At 34.2% G+C, this 22,448-nt stretch overlaps 3 protein-coding genes across 4 annotated transcripts; 2 read left to right on the plus strand and 1 right to left on the minus strand.

Annotated features, from left to right (window-relative positions):
- Positions 1-493: 493 nt before the first annotated feature.
- LOC143634515 (THO complex subunit 4A-like) lies at positions 494-2,360 on the plus strand. Its single transcript, XM_077102568.1, has 5 exons — positions 494-677; positions 801-956; positions 1,533-1,601; positions 1,686-1,870; positions 1,963-2,360. Exons 1-5 carry the CDS (start codon positions 498-500, stop codon positions 2,147-2,149), a joined length of 777 nt encoding a protein of 258 aa, XP_076958683.1. The 5' UTR covers positions 494-497; the 3' UTR covers positions 2,150-2,360.
- A 2,026-nt stretch (positions 2,361-4,386) lies between these two features.
- Positions 4,387-6,942, minus strand: LOC143634516 (uncharacterized). Of its 2 annotated transcripts, none has more exons than XM_077102570.1 (11): positions 6,858-6,942; positions 6,696-6,780; positions 6,252-6,436; positions 6,075-6,157; positions 5,952-5,997; positions 5,821-5,877; positions 5,255-5,309; positions 5,074-5,174; positions 4,926-4,989; positions 4,705-4,838; positions 4,387-4,612 (listed from the first exon to the last, which is right to left on the minus strand). In XM_077102570.1, the coding sequence occupies exons 1-11, from the start codon at positions 6,936-6,938 to the stop codon at positions 4,451-4,453; spliced, it is 1,053 nt and encodes a 350-aa protein (XP_076958685.1). In that variant the 5' UTR covers positions 6,939-6,942; the 3' UTR covers positions 4,387-4,450. The 2 variants fall into 2 exon arrangements, with proteins under 2 accessions (XP_076958685.1, XP_076958684.1); XM_077102569.1 differs by having other exon boundaries at positions 6,252-6,439.
- Positions 6,943-11,973: 5,031 nt separating this feature from the next.
- On the plus strand, positions 11,974-12,635 carry LOC143634517 (heat shock protein 90-5, chloroplastic-like). Its single transcript, XM_077102571.1, has 4 exons — positions 11,974-12,090; positions 12,182-12,275; positions 12,362-12,445; positions 12,549-12,635. The coding sequence occupies exons 2-4, from the start codon at positions 12,198-12,200 to the stop codon at positions 12,624-12,626; spliced, it is 240 nt and encodes a 79-aa protein (XP_076958686.1). The 5' UTR covers positions 11,974-12,090; positions 12,182-12,197; the 3' UTR covers positions 12,627-12,635.
- Positions 12,636-22,448: the final 9,813 nt, after the last annotated feature.

Genomic DNA, 22,448 nt, shown 5'->3' on the forward strand with positions numbered 1-22,448 from the left:
ACTAAGGATAGTTAAAAAATGGGTGTTATTGAGTTTTTTTTAGGATGGAAAGGAAAAGAGTAGAAGGAGTTAGGAGAGATTAAATTAATGTATTTTCCCAATAAGTTATCCTCTCAAAAATGAGATGATTACTAAGGATAACTATTTTTTAATATAGTTATCCTGTCATTTCCTCTAATTTTTTTCCAACTCAAGAACACACCTAATTAAAAAAAATTCCATCCCTTTCCTTTCTTATAATTCTCTCTATTTTCCTTTTCTTTTCTTAGTTAAAAAACTCAAAAACAAGGCTTAATAGGATTAGCAACACAATTGAAAATCAATTAAAAGGTTTGTACCATATATAAACAGTTAAAGGTTGAGTTATGTGACGTAACATTGAACTACCCTGTGTGTCGATAAATAGGGCAAATACCCACCCGTCTCAACCATTCCGCATCCCTCAACCCGAATACTGAAAATTTTCAAACCCTAATTTCATCATCTCATTCGAAGTTATGGCGGGTGCTGCTTTAGACATGTCGCTAGATGACCTAATCAAGAACAACAAGAAGTCCGACGGCGGCGGCGGTGGTCGCGGCCGTGGCCGTGGCCGAGCGTCTGGACCTGGACCAGCACCTTCACGCCGCTTCAATAACCGTGGTGCTTACAGATCTACTCCTTACGGCGGGCCTAAGGTTCAATAGTTTAGATCGGATTCATTTGATTTGATGCTTGTTTAGTTCCAATTGCTGGCTTGTAGCTGTAGCTGTTGCTGTTGGTGGTGATTGTTTATAAAAGGTTTTCTGCGTCTGATTTAGGCACCGGATGCTGCTGCTCATTGGAATCATGATTTGTTTGCGGTTGCGGATCAGAATATCGGTGGTGGACCGGGCGGCCGGGCATCTGGGATTGAAACCGGGACCAGGCTTTATGTATCGAACCTTGATTACGGAGTCTCTAATGAGGATATTAAGGTCAATTTTTTACTCTGTTTACTTAGATAAACTGATTCGATTGTTGTTTGTTGATTGGTGGATGGATCTAAGAGAAAGTAAGTTTAAATTTATGTACTTTGAAGTAGGGATGAGATATGTACCCTAGGCCGTAGAAGTACCGAGAATACTGATACAAAATTTGAACAAAATTTGGTACCGAAGACTGTACCAAAGAATCGTATCAAATTCATTCGTAAACACAAACCATAGTACCAAGACCAAAATGTTGTATTAACCGTATCAGTATCTATACCATATCAAGAACGAAAGGTACCGATATCTGTACCTAATACTGGGTACCAGTGTCTTATCCTCAGAGAAACTTCACTTTGACAGTTGGTTCCAAATACCAAAATAACGAAAATTTAGTAGTACCGAATACCGTACCGTATGTATCAGTACAAGTTCGGTATCGGTATGGTACTAGTGTTTTTTAAAACAAAATCTCATCCCTACTTTGAATCCAGAGCCTACAATATGGAAAGTTTTTATGTCTTTAAAGTTATAGAGATTTTTGTTATTCTTATATGAGTGAACTTGATTGAATCTGTGCAGGAGCTTTTTTCAGAAGTTGGTGATCTGAAGAAGTATTCTATAAACTACGATAGAAGTGGGAGATCAAAGGTAGTTATTAAAGTTTTAGTATTTGAGTTGTAAAAGATCTTGCTAAATTCCTAAGCTTTAAATCGATTTTCTTATCTGGTGTAGGGAACGGCTGAGATCGTTTTTGCAAGACGACAAGATGCGCTAGCAGCTGTCAAGAGGTACAACAATGTCCAGCTTGATGGGAAACCGATGAAAGTAGAGATTGTGGGAATAAACCTAGTGGCTCCTGTTAGTGGTCCTCCATTGGCAAACAACGCTATTGGAAGCATGAATGGTTATCCTAGAGGGTATGTCTTCACATTTAGTGTTTAATCATTATGTTTTAGTTCTGGTTGTATACTAACGTGTTATTAACGCTGCGTTTGGATGTATGAAACAGTGGACAAGGTAGGGTTGGTGGATTTGGAAGGCCACGTGGTGGTGGTGGCGGTGGGCGGGGATTTGTTAGGGGAGGGCGTGGACGTGGAAGTGGAAGTGGAAGAGGAGGACGTGGAGAGAAGATATCTGCAGATGATCTTGATGCTGACCTGGAAAAGTATCATTTGGAATCAATGCAGACTAGTTGAATTGCCTCGCATGCTTGTTGAACTTTCTTAAACTTATGTGTGTTTCGAGTTGCAACGAGTATTGTTTGTATTTTATGAACTTTCAACCCTCTAGGCTAAGGACAAAAGCACTCAGGGGAGGATCTAGAGCTTTAGTTTTTATTGCATTATGTTTTTGTTTTATAAAATTTCAACAGCGTGGCTTTAGTTGATGGATCATCGCATTTATTCTCCGATTTGGTTCGTGTACCTTCTTTAGCTTCTCTTTTAGGCATCAAAAGGAGACTATTATTTTTATCTTCACCAACTGTGTGGAAGATGATGAAAGATATTGGCTTTTACTATCCCTATCATGTATCAGCATCAGTCTGAGGTAGCTTTTTACTTATATTGACAATCTTATGATATTAAAGTGATTTTTTTTCTTTTATTTTTGCTTTAAGTAACCTGTTGACGAATGTGAAAAACAGGTAGCCTTGGAACAGAGGGCGTAGCTTCAATCTGCACGCCTATGATGTTTCCGTTAGATGTGCGATTCCATTAAGGTAATACAAGCATGCAGATACTACACATAACATGATGCATTAAGTAAAGATTGTATTTTACTAAAAGGTTAATTGTCCATAACTCCATATAGAATTCAAGTAAGGTGAGGTTTAGGGGTGGTCTAAAATCAGTTGAACCGGTGGCCGGATTATGGATCGACCCAGCCAACTGATTCATACTTGGTCTGGTTGTCAAACATGTTTTGCTGTGACCGTAAAGGAAACAAGTTTGTGGTCACCTATGACCTGCTAATAGAGGAAATTGATGGCTCCCAATGTCTCCAGTCAGTTCAAGATATTTGGGGTTTTATATAGATGCCATCCTATCAATAATAAATTATAGGTTACAGAATCTGTGACTAGAAATAAATAATTTTGTTGCTGTATCATGTATGTTCAGGCTACTGGTTAAGATAGCCAGGTCATGAACTTAATTATGCCAATCTATGTCTTGATATTAAAGAAAATTTCAAAATGAAATATGTTTACTTCGCAAAAATGAAGCTGGTTAATGGTTAATTGGCCAAGTTCTTATTTCATAGTGTGTAGAGCTGTTCAAGTGTCCTATTGTTTTAAGATAACAGTGTACGAGATGAACCGGTGATATTTTATGATGTTTTTAGCTGGTGAAGGTTTTAGGGAAACAAAATAAAATGAAATGTGTTGAACGTACGTCAGATCAACTCAATTTTAGGCCACACCAACATTCGGTATCGGTAGAGCCTGATGTAACTGGTTAAATGTTTTATGATGACAATGCTACCTTTATGCCTGCCCGGCTCCTCTCTTCACCAATTTACCACCACTACTTTGATGAGATGATGACCTAGTGGCCAAAACTAGATTCCGGCTAATGAGGCATGCTTTTGCCTTTTTTCTCAAAAACCCTTGCGAACTCTCGTTTTGTAACGTAGCACCCATGTGTAGTTAGTTTAATGTAGTTAAAAGAGTGTTAGAAGGAAGAAAACAAAGAGAAACGAGTTCAACTCAAACCATCGATATCCAATCTCATAGGTAGCGATGTTTTACACCGATTGTTGGCCATAGTAGATTTGTTGTAATTAATAAGGTACCCATAATGTTATTGTTGTATAGAGTATGGGTCTTTATAATAATTAACTAACCATTCGTTCTGTGTACTTGGAACACCATGATCTATGAGAATGAATAGCTTCTCTTTCTTTGTGTTTCTCTCTCTCTCTCTCTCTCTCTCTCTCAAGTCAGTCATAACAAAGAGATCTCCTCTGTTTTTAATGATTGGTTGGTTGAAATGCGAGTGATTAAGGTTTGTTAAATCGATTTATTGGTTGATTATACAAATAAGACTACTCACAAAATGGTTCTATGAATATTTGAGTAGAAATTCTTATCTTATACAAATAAGACTATTCAAAAAATCCTCCTACGAATGTTTTTGAGTAGGAATCCTTTTATTTACTGGTAGTAAAATTGGTTAAAATTCAAATAATAAGCAAATTAAAGTTTCTACTGAACACGATGAAGATTAATCTATTTCAAAGATCATATGCACGCACAAAACCCATACAACTACGCTTATGCTTGGCCAAGTAAATTCAGGTCAAATTCAACTGTCCATACTTTTCATGAACTAGTAATAACCAACCGTTCTGAGGCGGTTTGCAAACAAGTATCAACTTTAAAGAAAGATGCAAGCATATCAAGTACTCAAGTAGGATTAACCAAACTACAACAAACTTAACATTTAACCATCACCAAGAGTTTTCTTTGTATATACCCACCCCTAAACCACCCACATTTAATACCTGTGGTGGTCACGGCTAGGTAATATTTGAGTTTTGATCGAGTTCAAAATTTCTTGTATGCATGACCACACAAAGTTCCAACAAGATGACGGCCAGTACCACGGATACAACAACCTGAAAAAGAGGCTAATTATGTGTCGAGGATATTGCCCAACCTGAAACATAATTCAAAAACATTAATATTATAATTACATACATCAACATCAATACCCTGCAAACCAGTGTGACAGGATAAACTGCAACTGACCGGGAAAAGAAAGTCAAGAGCATCCCAAGCCGCATGACGAACCGCTCGTGTTGGATACATGGGCCCACCAGGAGAAGTGAAGCTGTACAAGCAAGTTTTAAGTCTGGTACTAGTTGTCATCCTCAGCTCCAGACCTGAACTAGACCACCACAATTTTAAAATTTGTGGAACTCATAAAAAACATATTCGCCATGAATGAAGAGTAAGTAATAAATAAATACCCCGTAGAACTTTGATGCGGGATAGATAATGCAAAAGCACAGGTTCCACTTTCAGTTTTTGAAGCTGTCCAGCCAATGTGTCATATTGATATAATGCTGAGACAATATATTATCATATTACTATATTAGACAGAATGTAAGGTCTCACCTGATCAGTTAGTTCAATAACAAAAGTATCTGCTGGACCGCCTATCAGGAAAGCATTCGGAAACTCTGGAAAGTTCTGGAAGAAGCTTTCAAGCTTTTCATCTGCAATAAGCAAAAACCAGACACGTTTTGATGTGTATCAGAGAAGCAAAAATGAATATTTTTTAGACGTATTGCCATACCTTGATTGTAAAGGAATATGAATCTTGACAGGAGAAGAAACAAATCTCGTTGGGCCTGAATGAAACAAAAAATCAAATGTTCGCTTTTTTCAATGTAGCTGACTTTTAGTGCATGATATATCACGCACAGGGGTGTGAAATTCTAACATGAGATGCACCTAACATGAAATTCACGGGTACGAGACAGTTTTGTCAAACCGCAAACTTGTTTTAACTAAACGGGCCGTGTTCATGTCAATCCAATGGGTTCACAGGTTGGCCCGTTTAACCAATTTGTTTACTTCTCAAATTAAAAAGAAAATGTTTTATGTAATGACTTGAAAGTATCAAACTGGTACATTTGATGCCAAAATTCAAAAGTTTAAAAAATAAGTTGGCATAGTTTAAACTTAGTTCCTTCAAAAACATAAAATGATATGTAAATTTTGAGTTCTAATATGCAAAAATAAAAAATTAAATAATTTTCCTTTTCAGATTAAAGGGGCCATGTAAGTGTGAAGCATCAATCCTGACAACCCACAAACATGACCCGTTTAACAGCTCTATGTACAGAATCAGAATTTAACCTGTAAAGGAATTTTGTTCAACTTCTTGGGCACCAATGCAACATCGTCTAGAAGATACTAGAACCAATAAAAGGGGAGAACAGTTTAGAGATCTTTACTTTGTCTCGCTAATATATACAAACATAACTCACCATAAAAAGACTCTGGAAGTGGACTGTGTTCGTCTGGATATCAAACCTACCAGTAAACATACATGCTTACCATAACTATTACAAAAAAACCATTAAAATTGATATTTGTTACAAAGAGCGTACCAGAAAACATTTGTAGCGCCTTGGACAAGAGCCGAAGAGTAACGAAGGAGGAGATCAGAACCATCAAGTTGGACTTCAAACAACTACAAGACAGATATTATAAAACATTTGGCATTTAATGAATCAAGAATACTATTTTGAGTATTGCCATAGCATTAATGTAATAACGAGACATACCCATTTATGGAACAATAATGCGAAAATATGGGAAGCAAACGGCTGGGTCCATAGTTGAACAATGAGATCAAGTATTGATTGTCCTCGCTCGTTAGGTTTAGAGGCAAAATGATCAGCAAGCACATCATAGAAACATAATCGAACCTTATGTTGCACCATTGATGCATCTTCCACACCAAGTATTACTTCTGTTTTAATTCAATCGCAAGAAAATAAGAACATCCGAAGACCCAAAAGAACAAGATGCTCGTGTTGGATTAAAAATCATTTCTTTATTGTGATACCGTTATAGTTACCAAATTAAGACCATAATTATGGAGTATTTTGTGTGACATCATTCAATTCAATGCAGTCAGTAATCAATTGTTCAATACTAGTACCGGTGAGAATTTAAAGTTAAAATCAAACATCCACTGACAAAAAACTGAAAATAAATATATTTACCTCTAGCTCGATCGTCAACTTCTAAAGCAATATCTGCAAACAATTGTTGTAACAAGTCACGTCTCTGAGTTGGCGAAACAAGTGCCTGAATTAATCAAAAATTCAAAATTAACAACCCATCAATCAATTAAACAATACAAAATGTAACGATTAGAAAGCTACCCGTTTAAGTTTTTTGTCGATGGCTTGAGTGAGAGCAGAGAAATAAGCAGAGCTTTTTTCAGTATATGTTAATGGCGCCATCAATGATTAACAGCAGCTAGGTTGGGTCTTGATGTATTTGATGGTAGGTAGGTGGGGTATGAAGTAAGTAAGTGAGTAATGACAAGAAGATACTGGAAATGATTGAATGGTGGCGGTGGCCGGTGTCATGCGGCGTGGCACCAAAAGAAGCCCACACGCAATACACCGCTGCAAATGACACAGACCAGGTGCTGACGTAAGCCTTTGATTTTGTTTCATAGACAGAATAATAATGTTGTTGTTATTATTTTATTAACGACAGAATTACAAATTTTGTCCAATAAAATAAGACGAATTATGGTTCGTGTTTTTTTCTTAGTTTTCTTGCAGGCGGTGTACTTTAAACTTTTTTTTTCCTACAAGTTTTGTCCTTTACGCTAACTGGGTTAGAAAAAGTCAGTTAAATGCCCTCACGTGAGACGCATGTGAGGGCATTTTTGTCTTTTCGTCTACCCTGCAACTTCTTCTTCCTCTTTTCTTCTTCATTTTTGCAGATCTCAATTCCGTTTTAGATCAAAATTAGGGTTCTAGAATTCATACCTCTAGCTTCTTGAAATTGTCGATTTTGAAACTGCCACAACATCCTATCAGACCACCACAACCGCCACCTAGGGTTTCAAAATCAAACCCAACACAGTTGGGGCCAAGCCTACCGGACTACCAGTCCCACCGACGCACAAAATCGCCGCCACCGTCATCGGGAAATCTTGTTCCCCTTTAAAGTGGCACTGGTAGAAAGGAATGGATAAAAACATACCTTCAACACCCACCGTCGCCTAGAAGTCCATCCCCCGTGCCACACCACCGCCAACTAGGGTTCCAAAATCAAACCCGGCAACAGTTGGCAATGACTGCCTACGGTGGAGAACAAAGAGGGACACATCACATCGCACATGGAGGGAGAGAGAAAGCAGGTCGGACAGATGGAATGGATGACAATCTTAAGGCTAGTTGGAAATTCCGGCGAGTTGGAAACCCGTTTCCGGGTGAACAGTGGTCAGTCACGAAACCCGAGGTGCGATCCACTAAACAAGATCTAAACCATGTGAACCATAAATGGGCTAGTGAATCTCGTATCCGAACCCGTCGGCTGGCTAGTTAACCCGCAAGACCGAACCATTAAGAACCCAGATCCAAACCCCACATGAACCTATCGAGCCATATTTGGAAACCCATTTCGCGCGAATCCCGGCACGCGAATCATCGGGAAGCGAAACTCCCAAGCAAAACCCCATGCAAAACTGGGTATTTCGCATCCCATGCGAAACTGGGGATTTCGCATCCCATGTGCGAAGCTTGTATGCGAAATCCTCGGATGTGTGCCCGGAATTGGAAGGGGCGACAGTGGTGGAGCCGTGAAGTGAGAAAAAGGGGGCCGGCGATGGGGTGTGGCATGTGGTATCAATGCAGCAAGATCTACACAGAACAATATATGCAAGAACAAAAATGAAGAAGAAAGAGGAAGAAGAAGTTGCAGGGTAGACGAAAAGACAAAAATGCCCTCACATGTGCCTCACGTGAGGGCATTTAACTGACTTTTTCTAACCCAGTTAGCGTAAAGGACAAAACTTGTAGGAAAAAAAAGTTTAAAGTACACCGCCTGCAAGGAAACTAAAAAAAGGACACGAACCGTAATTCGTCTTATTTTAAAGGACAAAATTTGTAATTCTGTCTTTATTAATTAAAAAAGAACATTTGTCACAAATCGTTGGCTTTACGATCAATGATTTTGTTTCACAGAATAATCGTGGTAACATTATTTTTTATGTAATAACTCACTTTGTTTTTAAGTGAAAAATTTTAAAATAACCAATTTAAAGAGACAAGTTCTCAAAATGCCATCTCTTTTTAATAATTTCCAATATAACCTGTCTCGACTATATTTTTACACTTAAATTTCGAAGTCAACAAAGAGATTAAAACGTCAGCTTTGACTTCCGAATTTAAGCGTGAAGATGAAGTAGGGACGGGTTATTTTGGGAATTATTCAAAAAGAGAGTTATTTTGAGAAATTCTCTTTTCAAACTGAATATTTTAGGAATTTATCCGTTTAATGTATTAAAGTTTTCAAAGTCATCTAGGATACAGATATACTACTTTAAATGTATTTTACTGAAGCAGCTTTGGTTTTTCTAAGATAAATAAATCGTAGTTTGCACATAAATATTTAAATTCTTAACCTTTTGATCGTAAGAAATACAATTTACCTGTTGGAACGTCTCCTCGAAGACAAAATATATTTAATATATAATTACTTGGTGTACATTAGGTTGATTAAATAAAGCTATGCACTTTTTTTAACAAGTTGGAATGTTTGTTCATCAAGTTTTGAGTCTTTGACCCATGCAAAAGGTAAAGAATCATTGTTCTAAACAGAAAAATTCTTAAAATAGGTTTATATATATATATATATATATATATATATATATATAAAATATGAGAGTTATGGGCAAATTAAGACAACAAATTTTAAGTGATTTACAAATTTTCAAGCACACGGTACAACCTAAAATGAAAGCAAACCGGTCATTCTAACATTAAATTTGACGTGTGTTTCATTTTTCTCCAAAATAGTTACACGATTGTCCCTTTAACTTTAATATAATTTTGTAAATTTAAGAAACAATTATACCTTTATCTTTTAACTATCTATTTTTCATAATTTCATTTTTAACCCAAATACCTCCACGATTTTTAAACAGTTATAATTTTCTCATACGTTAATATTATTTCTTAAAAATTGCACCATAAAAACGAGCATTTAATTATCTTTAATATGAGCATGATATTGTCATAGTTTCTTTTTAGTTAAAAAAGAATAAAATTTACATATAGCCGTTTGCCATTCGATTTTAATGGACTTAAATTAAACCATAAGCCAAGCCATTAGCAACGGTTTTTGATCACCGAAAATTGAAACTAAACCGTTGAAAATTACCCAACAAAATCAAACCATTAATAATGGTTAGGTTCCTTTTCGTTTGAACTTCGATATTAAAATGAGTTTAATAAATGAACTATGAATCTACCTATACCAAAAAATGGTTTCACGGTTACAAACAAAACGACGAGCACCCATAAATCTATAATGTAATTACCAAGGTCCGTATTTCCCGCTGCATCGCGCGGGCACCCGTCTAGTGTGTGTATATATATATATAATAAAGGAAAACAGGTTCTGACACGTGTCACCCCACATTCATTTGGGACACGTGTCAGCCCCAGCTTTAATATACCAGGCCTCCTGATTTCTCTTTCATCTAATTCATCTGAAATCTTCCCATGGAAGTTTCTCTTTATTCAAGGTTTCACTTTCTGCAACATCAAATTCCTTCCACAACATCCAAGAAACCCTAATCTTGTACCCCTTCTTCTTCTCTACTAGAATCTAAAATCGGCCGTTATCACACCCTAATTTCAAACCACTTAAAGATTCGCCATTAAAACAGTGGTAAATATCTCATCTCTTCCAGATCCGGTTTTCGTTTTTAGTTTTGGTTCGAATCCATAATTCCCCCATTTTCCACAATTTGCTGGTGGAGCTTCCACTTCAACGAACACAAACACAGTAATCGTTTTCGTCATTAAGTTTTTTTTTATAGTTTGTAGTTATCGTTTAATGTTACTAATGTGTTTTGTTTAATTTAATTTTGGTTAATTTTGAATCTACAGCCGAGAAAACTCCGACGAGGTGAGTTTTTAATGTAAATTTTTTGTTTATAAAATTTGATTACTGAAATTAGAGAAAACTAAAACAGTCACAAAGGGAATAGAGCGATGGAATAAAGTACGTATATGCAGCCATGGAGAGAGGTTTTCAATTGACAAAGTAAGTTCTTCAATTTTCATGAAAATATATGGGAGAAATTTTGATTTGGTTCCAGTCATGTTCTACTTTATTTGAAATATATTAATTTGACATCCATTTTTTTATGCAAATCAATGAAATATGTTAATTTGATGTTCATGAAGAGGAGTTCGGAGATACATGGTAGGCATTGCACTAATATGTGATGAATCAAAGGTTCGTGGTGTGATTTTTTGCTTCATTGAACCTTATCATTTCTTTTAATGTGGTGTTTTACGTTTCTAGGGTTACTAATTTGCAATTTGGGATGGTATTTCGCGGCAAGGAAGCTGCTGTCGCCACTGTTATTGTAAGTTTTTGCTGATTTAGGTTTTTTTGATTTGATTGTCGACAAGTTTGTTTGCACATGTGTTGATGGTTGTGAAGTAAATTTGGGCTCAGTTATGGTTACTGATTTTGATTATTATGAGTTTTTACTGATTTTCACATGTGTTGATGGACATGAAATACATTAGGGCTCGGTTATGGTAACTGATTTTCGTTATTGTGAGTTTTTGTTGATTTTGTTGAAGGCTTTCTAATCTATTATATTGGGTTAATTTCATATTATCTGAGGTCGGTTTTTTAAATTAGTGTGGAATTTTGATATTTTAGTTGTAATTGGGTTGTCAAGTTTGTGAAATTGGGTTAATTTGTCTCTGTTTAAGGTTAATATCATGTTATCTGAGGTGGGTTTCTGTTATTTTCTGTAGAATTTAGATTATTTTGGGTGTAATTGGGTTAATTAGTCTCTGTTAAGGTTAATTTCATGTAAGTTGAGGTGGGTTTTTGAATTTTTTGTAATTTTTTTTATTATGTAGGGTGTAATTGGGCTAATTTTTCTTTGTTTGTGGTTAATTTTATGTTTTCCGAGGTGGGTTTCTGTTATTTGTATATAATTTTGGATTATTTAGGGTGTAATTGGGTTAGTTTGTCTCTCTGTTAATGGTTAATTTCATATTACATGAGGTGGGTTTTTGTTATATATATATACACGTATATATGCGTGTGTGCATGTGTTTTAACTTTGGGCTTTAAGTTAAAGGAGAGAGTTTATCTTGCCTCATGCTTGGCTCATTTATGAATGAGCTGATTTTGTGTGAGCTTTATTAGAGCGAAACACGAGTCGCAAGATTTTTAACTAACCTAATCACCTATAGTGGCAGAGAGAAAGATTAACCATATTTTTGATGGCCTTGACAAACTAAGGTTCTTAAGTGTAACCGACCCGTCATTGATTGGAGATGTCTGTTAGCTAGAGATCCGAATTAAACCCGACCAGGAAAAAGGGACCATTACAATCTTGTAAGATTCTTTACTTTCCTACTTTCTTAAAGCTTCCATTGCATAGTGAAAGCGGCATATGAAACAGTATTTTGATTATTTTTTTTTGTAGAGACACCGGTGTTGGAATGATTCGGGAAGAGCTTATAGACTGCCTTGGAACTATTGCTCAAAGTGGCACTTCCAAGTTCTTAAATGCTCTTAAGGTAATTCTCTCTTTTTTCTTATATAGTTATGCACTTATGCGCATCAGTTTCTTAAATGATTTTTTTATTGTTTTATCGTGTTATAGGAGAACAAGGATCTTGGAAGTGATAACAGTTTGATTGGTCAATTTGGTGTCGGGCTGTATTCGGCTTTTTTGGTTGCGGGAAAGGTCTTTAATTACACTCCCCTCTTTAACTGTTTGTTAATATGCATATTTTTTTGTTTTGAAATGAACTTAATATGTATATAATTTTAAATCTTTTATCAAATAGGTGACCGTGTCGACAACGGGTCTCAAATCTGACAAACAATGCATTTGGGGGCATCAGCTCATAGTAGCTCATATGTGATTAAAGAAGAAACCGACCCCGAAAACCAGCTTCGTCGTGGGATCAAAATAACACTTTATTTAGGGGGGGGGGTGGATGTGATGAAAATTCTCATCACACACCCCACCCAATCAAATGGTGCCACATCACCAACCCCAAATCCATCACATTTTGATGGAATTTGGTAGGGGTGGTGGTGTGGTGTGTGATAGAAATTGCAAACCCACACCCACCCAGTCACCCACAGCCTGTTGCAAACCCAAACCCGCACCCACTTTGCCGTCAAATAATAACAACCTACTTTGCCGAAGACCAACTCTCCGTAGATCACCAACAACAACTTGCACCGGAGATCAATTCTCCGTTCAATTCGCCGGTTTCAACCTGCAATTTGCCGGAACTTCAAAACTCGCCGTTCAATTAGCCGAAACTTCAAAACCCGCCGTTCAATTCACCAACAACAACGACCACCTCGCCGGAACTTCAATTCGCCAGATCTGATTTAGTTTCAGATCTGATTCAGTTTCATCCCAAAGGCTACATTCCCCCCCATCTAACGGCTCTTTTCTTGGAAATGGAACCTCATCCCGCGTGACACCCATCACGCAACTAAGCCAATTTCCGCGTGAAGAGGGAGCGGCGGCGGTGTTGAAAGGGCCATCACGCGTGATGGATCACCCATCACGCACCGCCCCGTCCGCCCTTGAAGGTGATTTATATATATATTTTTTGTTTTTTTTTATGATAAAATTATTAGCCGTCCTATCTCTAGAGCACTCTTACATTTCATCAATCAACAAAACACCGAAAACTTCCAAACTCAGCCGTCCTATCTTTAGAACACTCTTCACCCCTTCTAAAACCCCTCCTGGGTTTTCGCAATTATCATAATCTTCCATGGCTATTAGGGATGAGCATTTGGTACCGGGTACCGGTACCGTACCGATACCGGTACCGAAAATCCCGAACCGATTAAATTCGGTACCGGTACCAGGTATTTTCAAATTTCGGGATCGGGAAAATCGGTACCGGTACCGGTTTTTTTCGGTAGTACCGATTTAGTACCGAAAGTCTATATAATACAAGTCTCAAATTAAAACTTATCTAAATTCAATGCACCACACTCTCAGTTCTCAGTTAGTCTCAATTTAAAACTTATCCATATGCTTTTTTGGGATTTAATATTTTTTTTGTATGAAGTTACGTTTCCATTTGGTGTTAAACCGGTGGTTGTGGATTCGTTTAAGTCTCTTGGGATTTAATATTTGTTTTTATTTATTTCTTTTGCCACTGTTTGTTTTCTGCTTGTAGATGACGTTGACTTTGGCTGTTAGTTTTTGTTATGTTAGTTTTATATATAAGTTAGTTACTATAGGATGAGTGTAGTTGTTGTGTAAATTTTAATGAAGGGTTTGTAAGTTATCCCTATGTTTCGGTAGCTCTTAACGAGGCAGCCTGCATTCGTGGGTGGTGTTTTGGCTTCGGATGCAACCAGGCTATGTGGTTCTTGTACGTGATGCACTTGTAAACAGGTACACAATCTGAGAGTATATCGTCATTTCATATCTATGCTACATGTTATCTGCACTTGTACATGCTCATATTTACTACTACACTTATTGAAGCCTAGAAACTTAGGAGAAACAAATAATTAATTAGTTCTTAAGCAATTTCTTTATGCAAAAGTAATCCATTAATACAATTTACTCTGCTAGGAACATAACAAAATTTTGGGATTCAAATCATCTCAAATGCCCCTAGAACTTTGTAAACTGTTTATGTAATCAGACATCCAACTGCTTGCCATTTTTATATAAAAATTGAATGCTAGTTAATATCTTTGTTTATTTTAGAAACCACCTGTATTGTCAAACGGGCCAAAGTTTGAAGTTATTTTTAATAGGGAACCGGTTTAGTTGGGTCCCAAAACGGTACCCCCAAAAACGAACTCGATACCAGATTTTTATTAATTCACCATATTTGTTTTCTAAAATTCGGTACCAAATCGGTACTATACCGAAAAACCGGTACCGTACCGGTACCGAATTAGTATTTTCGGTACCGGTACCGGTACCAAAAGTTTTTATGAATTTCGGGATCGGTATTTTCGGGATCGGTACCGGTCGGTACCGAATTAGTATTTTCTATACAATGTGTCTTCATTTTGTAAGTAGAGTTAAATGCACACACTACAACTCTTCTTTTTGGTGATTATTTATCAAGTTACGCAAACAAATTGCTTATAATATTGTATGGTAATATTGAACAAAGTCTAACAGTGGCTGCATCTTGATATCTTGGCGTTGAAAAGTAAAACGGGGTTACACTAATGGGAAATGTTTCTTGCAGACCTCATCATTCTTATGCTGGGAACTGATTATGCAAGAATCTTGCATGCGATTTTTGCAATTCAACATGTACTTATTATTTTGTGCTCCATATGAAATCTTGGTTTATTTGAAAAACATTCATATCCGATTTAGGATGACCATTTTAGAGGATTGGTGGTTTACATATGTTGGTGAACCGCAATAAATAACTACCTACTTAAACTTCTTTTTCTTAGTCGGTTTGGTTTTTTCTTGCATTAGACTATTGGTTGTAATAAGTTAACATATAAACTGAAGTGTAAACTAATATTTATATTTATTTTTCTATCATTTTTTATTGTAATATTGATGTAAGGGGTACTTTTGTCATTCTATAATTAGCTGCATACACTTACTGAAATTGGGTTAAATCTAAATTGGTACATTATTGGATGAGAAACTGGTTGTTCACGCAGATGATTAAATACATTTTGATCTAGAGATTTTTGATGCGGATACTATGCATGCTACTTTGTGAAGATGACTATTCATTTGCATATCTAAAATCCGATGTAAGTTATATTACTTTAGGATTATAATTTTTAGTCTTAAGTGTAATAATTTGTGTTACTTTATGTGTTAAATGTGCAGGAGATGCAGAGGCTTTAGTGGATGAAACTTCAGCTGGTATGACTCAATGGGTTGCTGAATATGCAGGTTTGACTTTTATAATAGCCTAACAGTTAACCTTTGTGAGTTTACTTTTGGGATTTATTCATGCATACCTGTTTTTTATGCATGAAAAAAGTTGATATTATGCTCATGATAGGGTTCTAAAAGTAAGCATGGTAGGCAGGTTTAAATTGGTTTGGATCTAAATGGGTTGTTTCAAAATAGTCTCAACTTGGTTTTGGTTAAAAGGAGTTGACTTAAAAGTTAAAACGGTTTCTTTGTAATTTTCTGAATTTTTTTTATATATTTTCTATGATTTAATATGACTTAACTATACAATATGAGGTAAATTATATTTTCATCCTTTATTGATTACATTGTGCACGGGTAGTTTGGTTTGGTTCAGTTTTGGGACCCAACCAAAACCGAAATTTTCATTTGACGTATTTGAGTTTTTGACCCAAATTGTATGCAACGTTTACTCTTTATTGTATTCATTGGCACCCTAAATAAACACAAGGATCTTATTTAGGGTGTCTCTAATTTTATGCACTGTTTACTCTCTTAATTGTTGACGAACATTTATTGTAAAATATTGACAAATAGAAACTCCTACATGCTTCCTCTAACTGTGTGATGTCTAAAATATTACTAAACTTTGACATGGTCAAGTGTTTGTGGTGTTTATTGAAACTTAAGATTATAATGCAATTTAGTAGCAATAATTATTTTTGGTATACTCTTTGTGACAATAGTTTTTATTTAAATACATACAGGGCGATTGTGTCAGGCTACAAACATATATAAACGATGTCGATTTGCGCCTGTACTCTAAACACGTTCGACAACAGATGGTGATAAATGGACATTTGGAGTTGACGTGGGCAATACATTAGTGTTAATTAATGTTTTTGAGTATTGATGTGCCGCATCATGCTCAGGTGAATTGCTTCCACAAGTTCACCCGAGCTAATGATGTACTTAATGTTTGTGGTGAGTGTATGATAAATAATAAAATTTATGTTTGGAAGAAGATTGAGAGAGAACTAAAATGATTGAATAAACTAAACTTGGGATGTGAGTGTTGTGAATTGCGAATTTTGTAATTTAGTAAATTTGTAATTATTTTATGATATTAATTTTTTTCCTTTTTTTTCAATTACCACCTTGTGAGGTACATTGAATGTTACAAACCTCATAGTTTTGTAGTACATTCGCATCAAATATAAACTTAGGAAGTTAAAGTATTATGTTTTATTGAAGACATAAAATGATTCTTATGACTATTCTATCAAAAGTTTTTTTCAAAGCCTCGATTAAAAATTAGGTATGTTTTGTATTTAGTGTTTTTAATGTTACATGAATTCAAAATTTCAATGGTATATTGGTTTTCGTATAAATCTTCTAAAGAAATATGTATTACAAACCTTGTAAACAAACATCTCATACGAACATTTGTAAAAGGGGATGGAGACGTACACTTTTATTTGGTGTACGCCTTAGTAAATTGTAACTGGTGTTTACAAAATATAAAATGGATAATGGAACCGACATATGTTCAAACATTTTAATTTCATTCACTTGATTATATATTAATTTGATTTTTAAGAATTCACAAATCATATTTATTAATATGTTTGAAAAACTAATTTTTTTTATCCCATGTGTCACACGGGATATAATTGGTAAATATGGTCTTTATAACCGTAGTGAACGGTTTGGTTTACGGTCGGTAGGTTTGGTTTTGCGGTCGGTTTTATTTTCTTAGTTTCGTTCGGTCAGTGTCAAAGGATTAAACCGTAGTGAACTGTTTGGAACTTAACATTAATTATGATGTAATTTTGTAAATGATAATATCTTTGAACCTTTTTGTCACCCGATTCAAAGATCAAAATGGATTATTCGATGCGAAAAATCTTTAAATACAAACATCATACTCTCTATAACAAGGTGTTTAGAAATTAGTAAATGAAAACTTGAATCTATCTCTTAACACAATATATTTTTAATTGAATTTTATGGTTATATGTGAAATTGATTTTTATAAATTTTACACTTTATTATATACTGACAATTTCTCAACCCGTGTAGCACACGGACATATAAGCTAATATATATATATATATATATATATATATATATGGGAGGGATATTTTGAGAACTTGATGAGTTGTAAGAACTTTTAGAACTCAATTTTGGACCACACATTTAATTAAATGAGTTAGAATATGTGGTTGAGATTAAATTTGATTAAAAAATAAATCAGGAGAGAGAATAAATATTTTTGTTGATTACACAAGTTTAAACTTTAGTTACACATGTGTAAAAAGTCGATTCGGTGTGTAAAATATTACGATAATTTTTTGTACATTACTTATACTTACGTATTACACATGTGTAAAAAAAATTCAAAAAAAAAAAATTGTTACGTTGAGTTCTTTCGAGTTCTTAAAACTTAAAGCGGTTCTCAAAAGAAATCAATCTTATTATAATTAGAAAATATTAAGAACTCGTTTATTTTTATAACTTACTTTTTGTTTCTTGAATTTTTATCCTACGCAAATATAATTTATTCATAGATTAAAATTTCTTTCTATTCAAAACTAATTTCTTCAACTCAATATATTAATATCCATCAGCATATACTTACATTATGATGAATAATACCAAAAAACAATTTTACATGTGTTTACATTAGATATAAACAAAAAACATACAACCTACACAAAAACATATAACCTACACACAAAAAACATATAACCTACACACGAAAATTTTATCTTACACAAATACAATTTATTCATACGTTAATTTCTTTTCAAAACCAATTTCTTCAAATTCAACATATCAATATCCATCAACACGTAGTTACATTGTGATGAATAATACAAAAAACTATCTTACACATGGTTGCATTAAATAATAAAAAATATACAACCTACACGAAAATATATAACCTACATTTGTTCTAAGAATAAGAAAACATATAGTTTACATATGAAAAACATATGACCTACGCATGTGTAGAGTATGTGTATCTTTGTGTATTTTATATAATTGTCGATGTCGAATTACATATGTAAGTTATATGCTTTTTGTATGTTGTACCTTTTTATTGCTCAAATCAAGTGTAGGTTATATAACTTTGTGTATGTTGTATATTTATTGAACTTAAATACGTTGATATATGCTAATATGTTGAGTGAAAATTATTTTTTAATATAAATAAATAGTATTATATGAATAAATTGTATTTATGTTGAATAAAATGAAAAATGTGTAAATAAAAAATAAAACTAAAGTAGTGTTTTTATCTTTTTAATTATATAGTTAAATTAGTTAGATATATTAATTAGAGATATTTATTATGGTTATATTAGTTGTATTAATTGGAGAGAGAGAATGTGCATTTATTGTTGCATTTACATCTTTATTTATTATTTTTAAATATTTAAAACCTAAAATAAAACTAGTGGCTCATATTCATTTCTCTCATTTCTTGCAATAATTTGATTTCTTTCTTGAACTTAAACCTATATATATATATATATATATTTACATGCTTGAGGGTTTTAATACGACAAAATTATGTTTAGTTCTTTCTTGTAAAACATATGATTAACCGATTGATAACGAGAGTCGAATTTATATTTTTTTTCCAAAAACATACATAATTTTAATTATTTTTTTAACGGTCTAATTTTATTAGAAACCAACAAAGTACTTAAATAGTAAGATACTAGTCAAGAACATACACATCAAAGTACAAATACATCCGATTAGAGTGTACGCTAAATGACTAAATGAGAAAACAAACACCTTGTTTGCCATTCTACACCCTCTAATATTTTACCCAATGAAAACTATATCTCTGGATATTCTCCTTAAGTTTAGTAATCGAGACTCTTTTGTTGTTGAAGATGGCCTCATTTGTTGTCCTTCATACACACTAACATGTTGTAACATTCGTTAATTTTCAAACCCGAAACCCGGACCATTTAGTTTTCAATGTGATTTTAAACATTTATAATCAATTAAATGTTGTATGTCTATGCTTTAATCATGTTATTGTTCATCTGATACTAAAGTTATATCATACTTACTATGCTAACATATTCGTAAGTCTTGATGAATAGAACATTCGTTACTTATATTGTGTTAAGTATTTAAAGCGTTTGAAAACTCGTATAACCTAAATTGATATTTGGAGTCCCTAGTAAGTTACATATATGTATTTTGCCTATACATAATAAGTTATAACTCATAAGGGTGTTTCTTTCATTTTATAACACAAGAAAATGTTAAATGGATCTTTATACATGTAACTAGTCTAAGTACTATATCTAATTAATTATTGTAGCAAATGTTCATTCCCATTTCTTAAAAATACAATATAATAGAACCCAAAAAACCCCCAAAACCGTTCACACCCCACCCCTTTCCCTTCTCCAAGTTTTACAACTTTTTACAAAAACAAACTTTCATAAGTTACCCCCTCCAAATCTTGTTATTTATATGAGACAATCACCCCCTCCTTTTCTTTTGTACCATTATTATTCTTATTTGAAATTCAAAGAAGAATTTATCTTTTCCTCTCTCCCTCTTTCATCTCCATCTTCTTCATCTTTCTTATTGCTACTATTTTGTCAAAAAAAAAGGTAATCAAGTTGTTCTGTAACATTAGTTGTACTATCTTTAAGGTTTCTGTTATTCTTGTTCATCTTCTTTATTTACATGGTTGTAAAGCCATCATATATTCATGTCAAGGATCCCACATAATATATACACTATGGTGTGTATTGTGGAGGAGACAAAGAACTAAAGGTTGGAAGATGATCTTCAATGGTCACACCTTAACAAAGTTCTTACATTCTTTGTAACTTTATGTTTTAATTTGATTTTCTTTTATGCAACAACCATAAGGGTTTGATGATACATATCTTTTATATGATGTATTCATCACCCCATCAATAGCTTATAAGTTATTTCCATCAAAAAACCATTTCAAAATATAAAGGACATTACTAATTGTAATGATTCAAAATTGACATAATTCTTGGTCAAAAAAGGTTGAGCCATAACTTTGTCATAACAAATTGTGATGGTGCAAGATCAATTCCTATGACTAAATTCATTGAGTTGTGGTTCTAGTAACATTTTATTTGCATTTTAATTCATTTTTATGACTCCATGTGGTCAAATTAAAATTAGTGCGCAGAGTTGTACCCGTTTAGAAATATGGATGTTTTAGCCATTCTCGGGTCCGAATCAGACCAAACTTTGTAGATGAAAAGTTGTTCCTAACACATTGATCTAGTAGACCAGAGTTTTTTATAATTTTTGGGAATTGTTTCATATTTGTTAATAATTTATCTATGCTTTGATAGCAAGTTGTTTGAATTCTGTTTTTATCTTTCTTTTCCTTTTTCAAGTACAATTTATCATATCATCATACCATTATAATACTTAGTTAATTATTCATCAAACACAAACTAAAACTAGACTTATTATTTTTATTTAGGTCTTACACGTTAGGACATTCACACGCTTAACCAAGATCTTAATCTATCAACCCATTCAATGTGAGTTTACATACCCCCTTTTTCCATATCTTATATTTTGGGGGTAGCATGTATACCGTAATCACCATTACTCATGTTTTAGTATCACATCTATTCAAAACACAATTTAATATACGTTTATGTGTGATTACTGCATGCTCTATGATAATGTTTTATGTGCTTAAATGTTTATTTTATGTTTGGTGGTTGATATCTCATCCTCATCTATTCTCATCTAGTATGATCATACATTTACCCAGGTACATTGATTTTGTATCAATAGGAACAGGTCCACATCTATTTAGTTGTTTACATTTTCATAAGATTTGTAATGCTCATCATTTACATATTAATTTTGATTTACCTATATATGTAACACCCCGACCAAAGGCGGATTATACATCGGGGCGCCACATATTGTTTCATTACTCGTGACACTATTGGGTGTCAATATTTAATAAATACATTCATTCGCGCACGCGCAAAGTAGACATAAGATAACATAAATCATCATAAATCAATATATTATAAATCATAATATTCGAACAGTAAAAACTTGTCTTGATACATTTTAATCTAGGTCCAAAAGTAAAAACGTCCTACGTGTCCACAAGCTTCAGAACAGCTACAGCAAACCTGAACATGTGTTAAAATAAACGTCAATCACTTGCGTGATGGTGAGAAATCAAGTTTAATAGTTAATACATAGATAACAATAAATCTGCGCGCAACATGTGTATGTCTGGTTTTCAACAAGGGTGTAATATGATCGGGACCAACTCTAAGATTCATAAGACTGCCAGTGCTCACAATTGAGCTCACAAACAAGATAAACTGTGCATGTGTAAACAAAAGAGAAAATCATAAACGATAGTTCTCCCGTGTTCATCTAATGGTACCATGAGAACTGCGGAATAGACCGACAAGACGGTTAATGATCCACACATACAAATAAACAGCCAAGTCTACGTCCTCAACACATGAGATACTGCGCGACTAAAGTTCATAAACAAGTTTAAGACTCTAAGTTTGTATGAACACATGAACATCCCAAAACATTAAAAGCAAAAAGGGATTAGGTACGAGATTACTCACTTGATAAACGATGCGGTGTAAGATAAAGCAAGAACCAACTTTAAACAAGCACAAGTTAACCTATAATTAAAGATTATTGTTTTAACGATTGGTTCTAAGTCTTGATTATAAGTTAGCATAATTAATAAGTAAATCATTATATATAATATATATATATTACCGGAAGAGCAGGACAGAACAGGGAGGAAGACGGAGGCAGAGAGGAA

The sequence above is a fragment of the Bidens hawaiensis genome, unplaced genomic scaffold (genome assembly GCF_021521415.1).
Source record: "Bidens hawaiensis isolate Kalapana, Puna unplaced genomic scaffold, B.hawaiensis_p1.1 tig00007072_1, whole genome shotgun sequence".
Taxonomy (NCBI): domain Eukaryota; kingdom Viridiplantae; phylum Streptophyta; class Magnoliopsida; order Asterales; family Asteraceae; genus Bidens; species Bidens hawaiensis.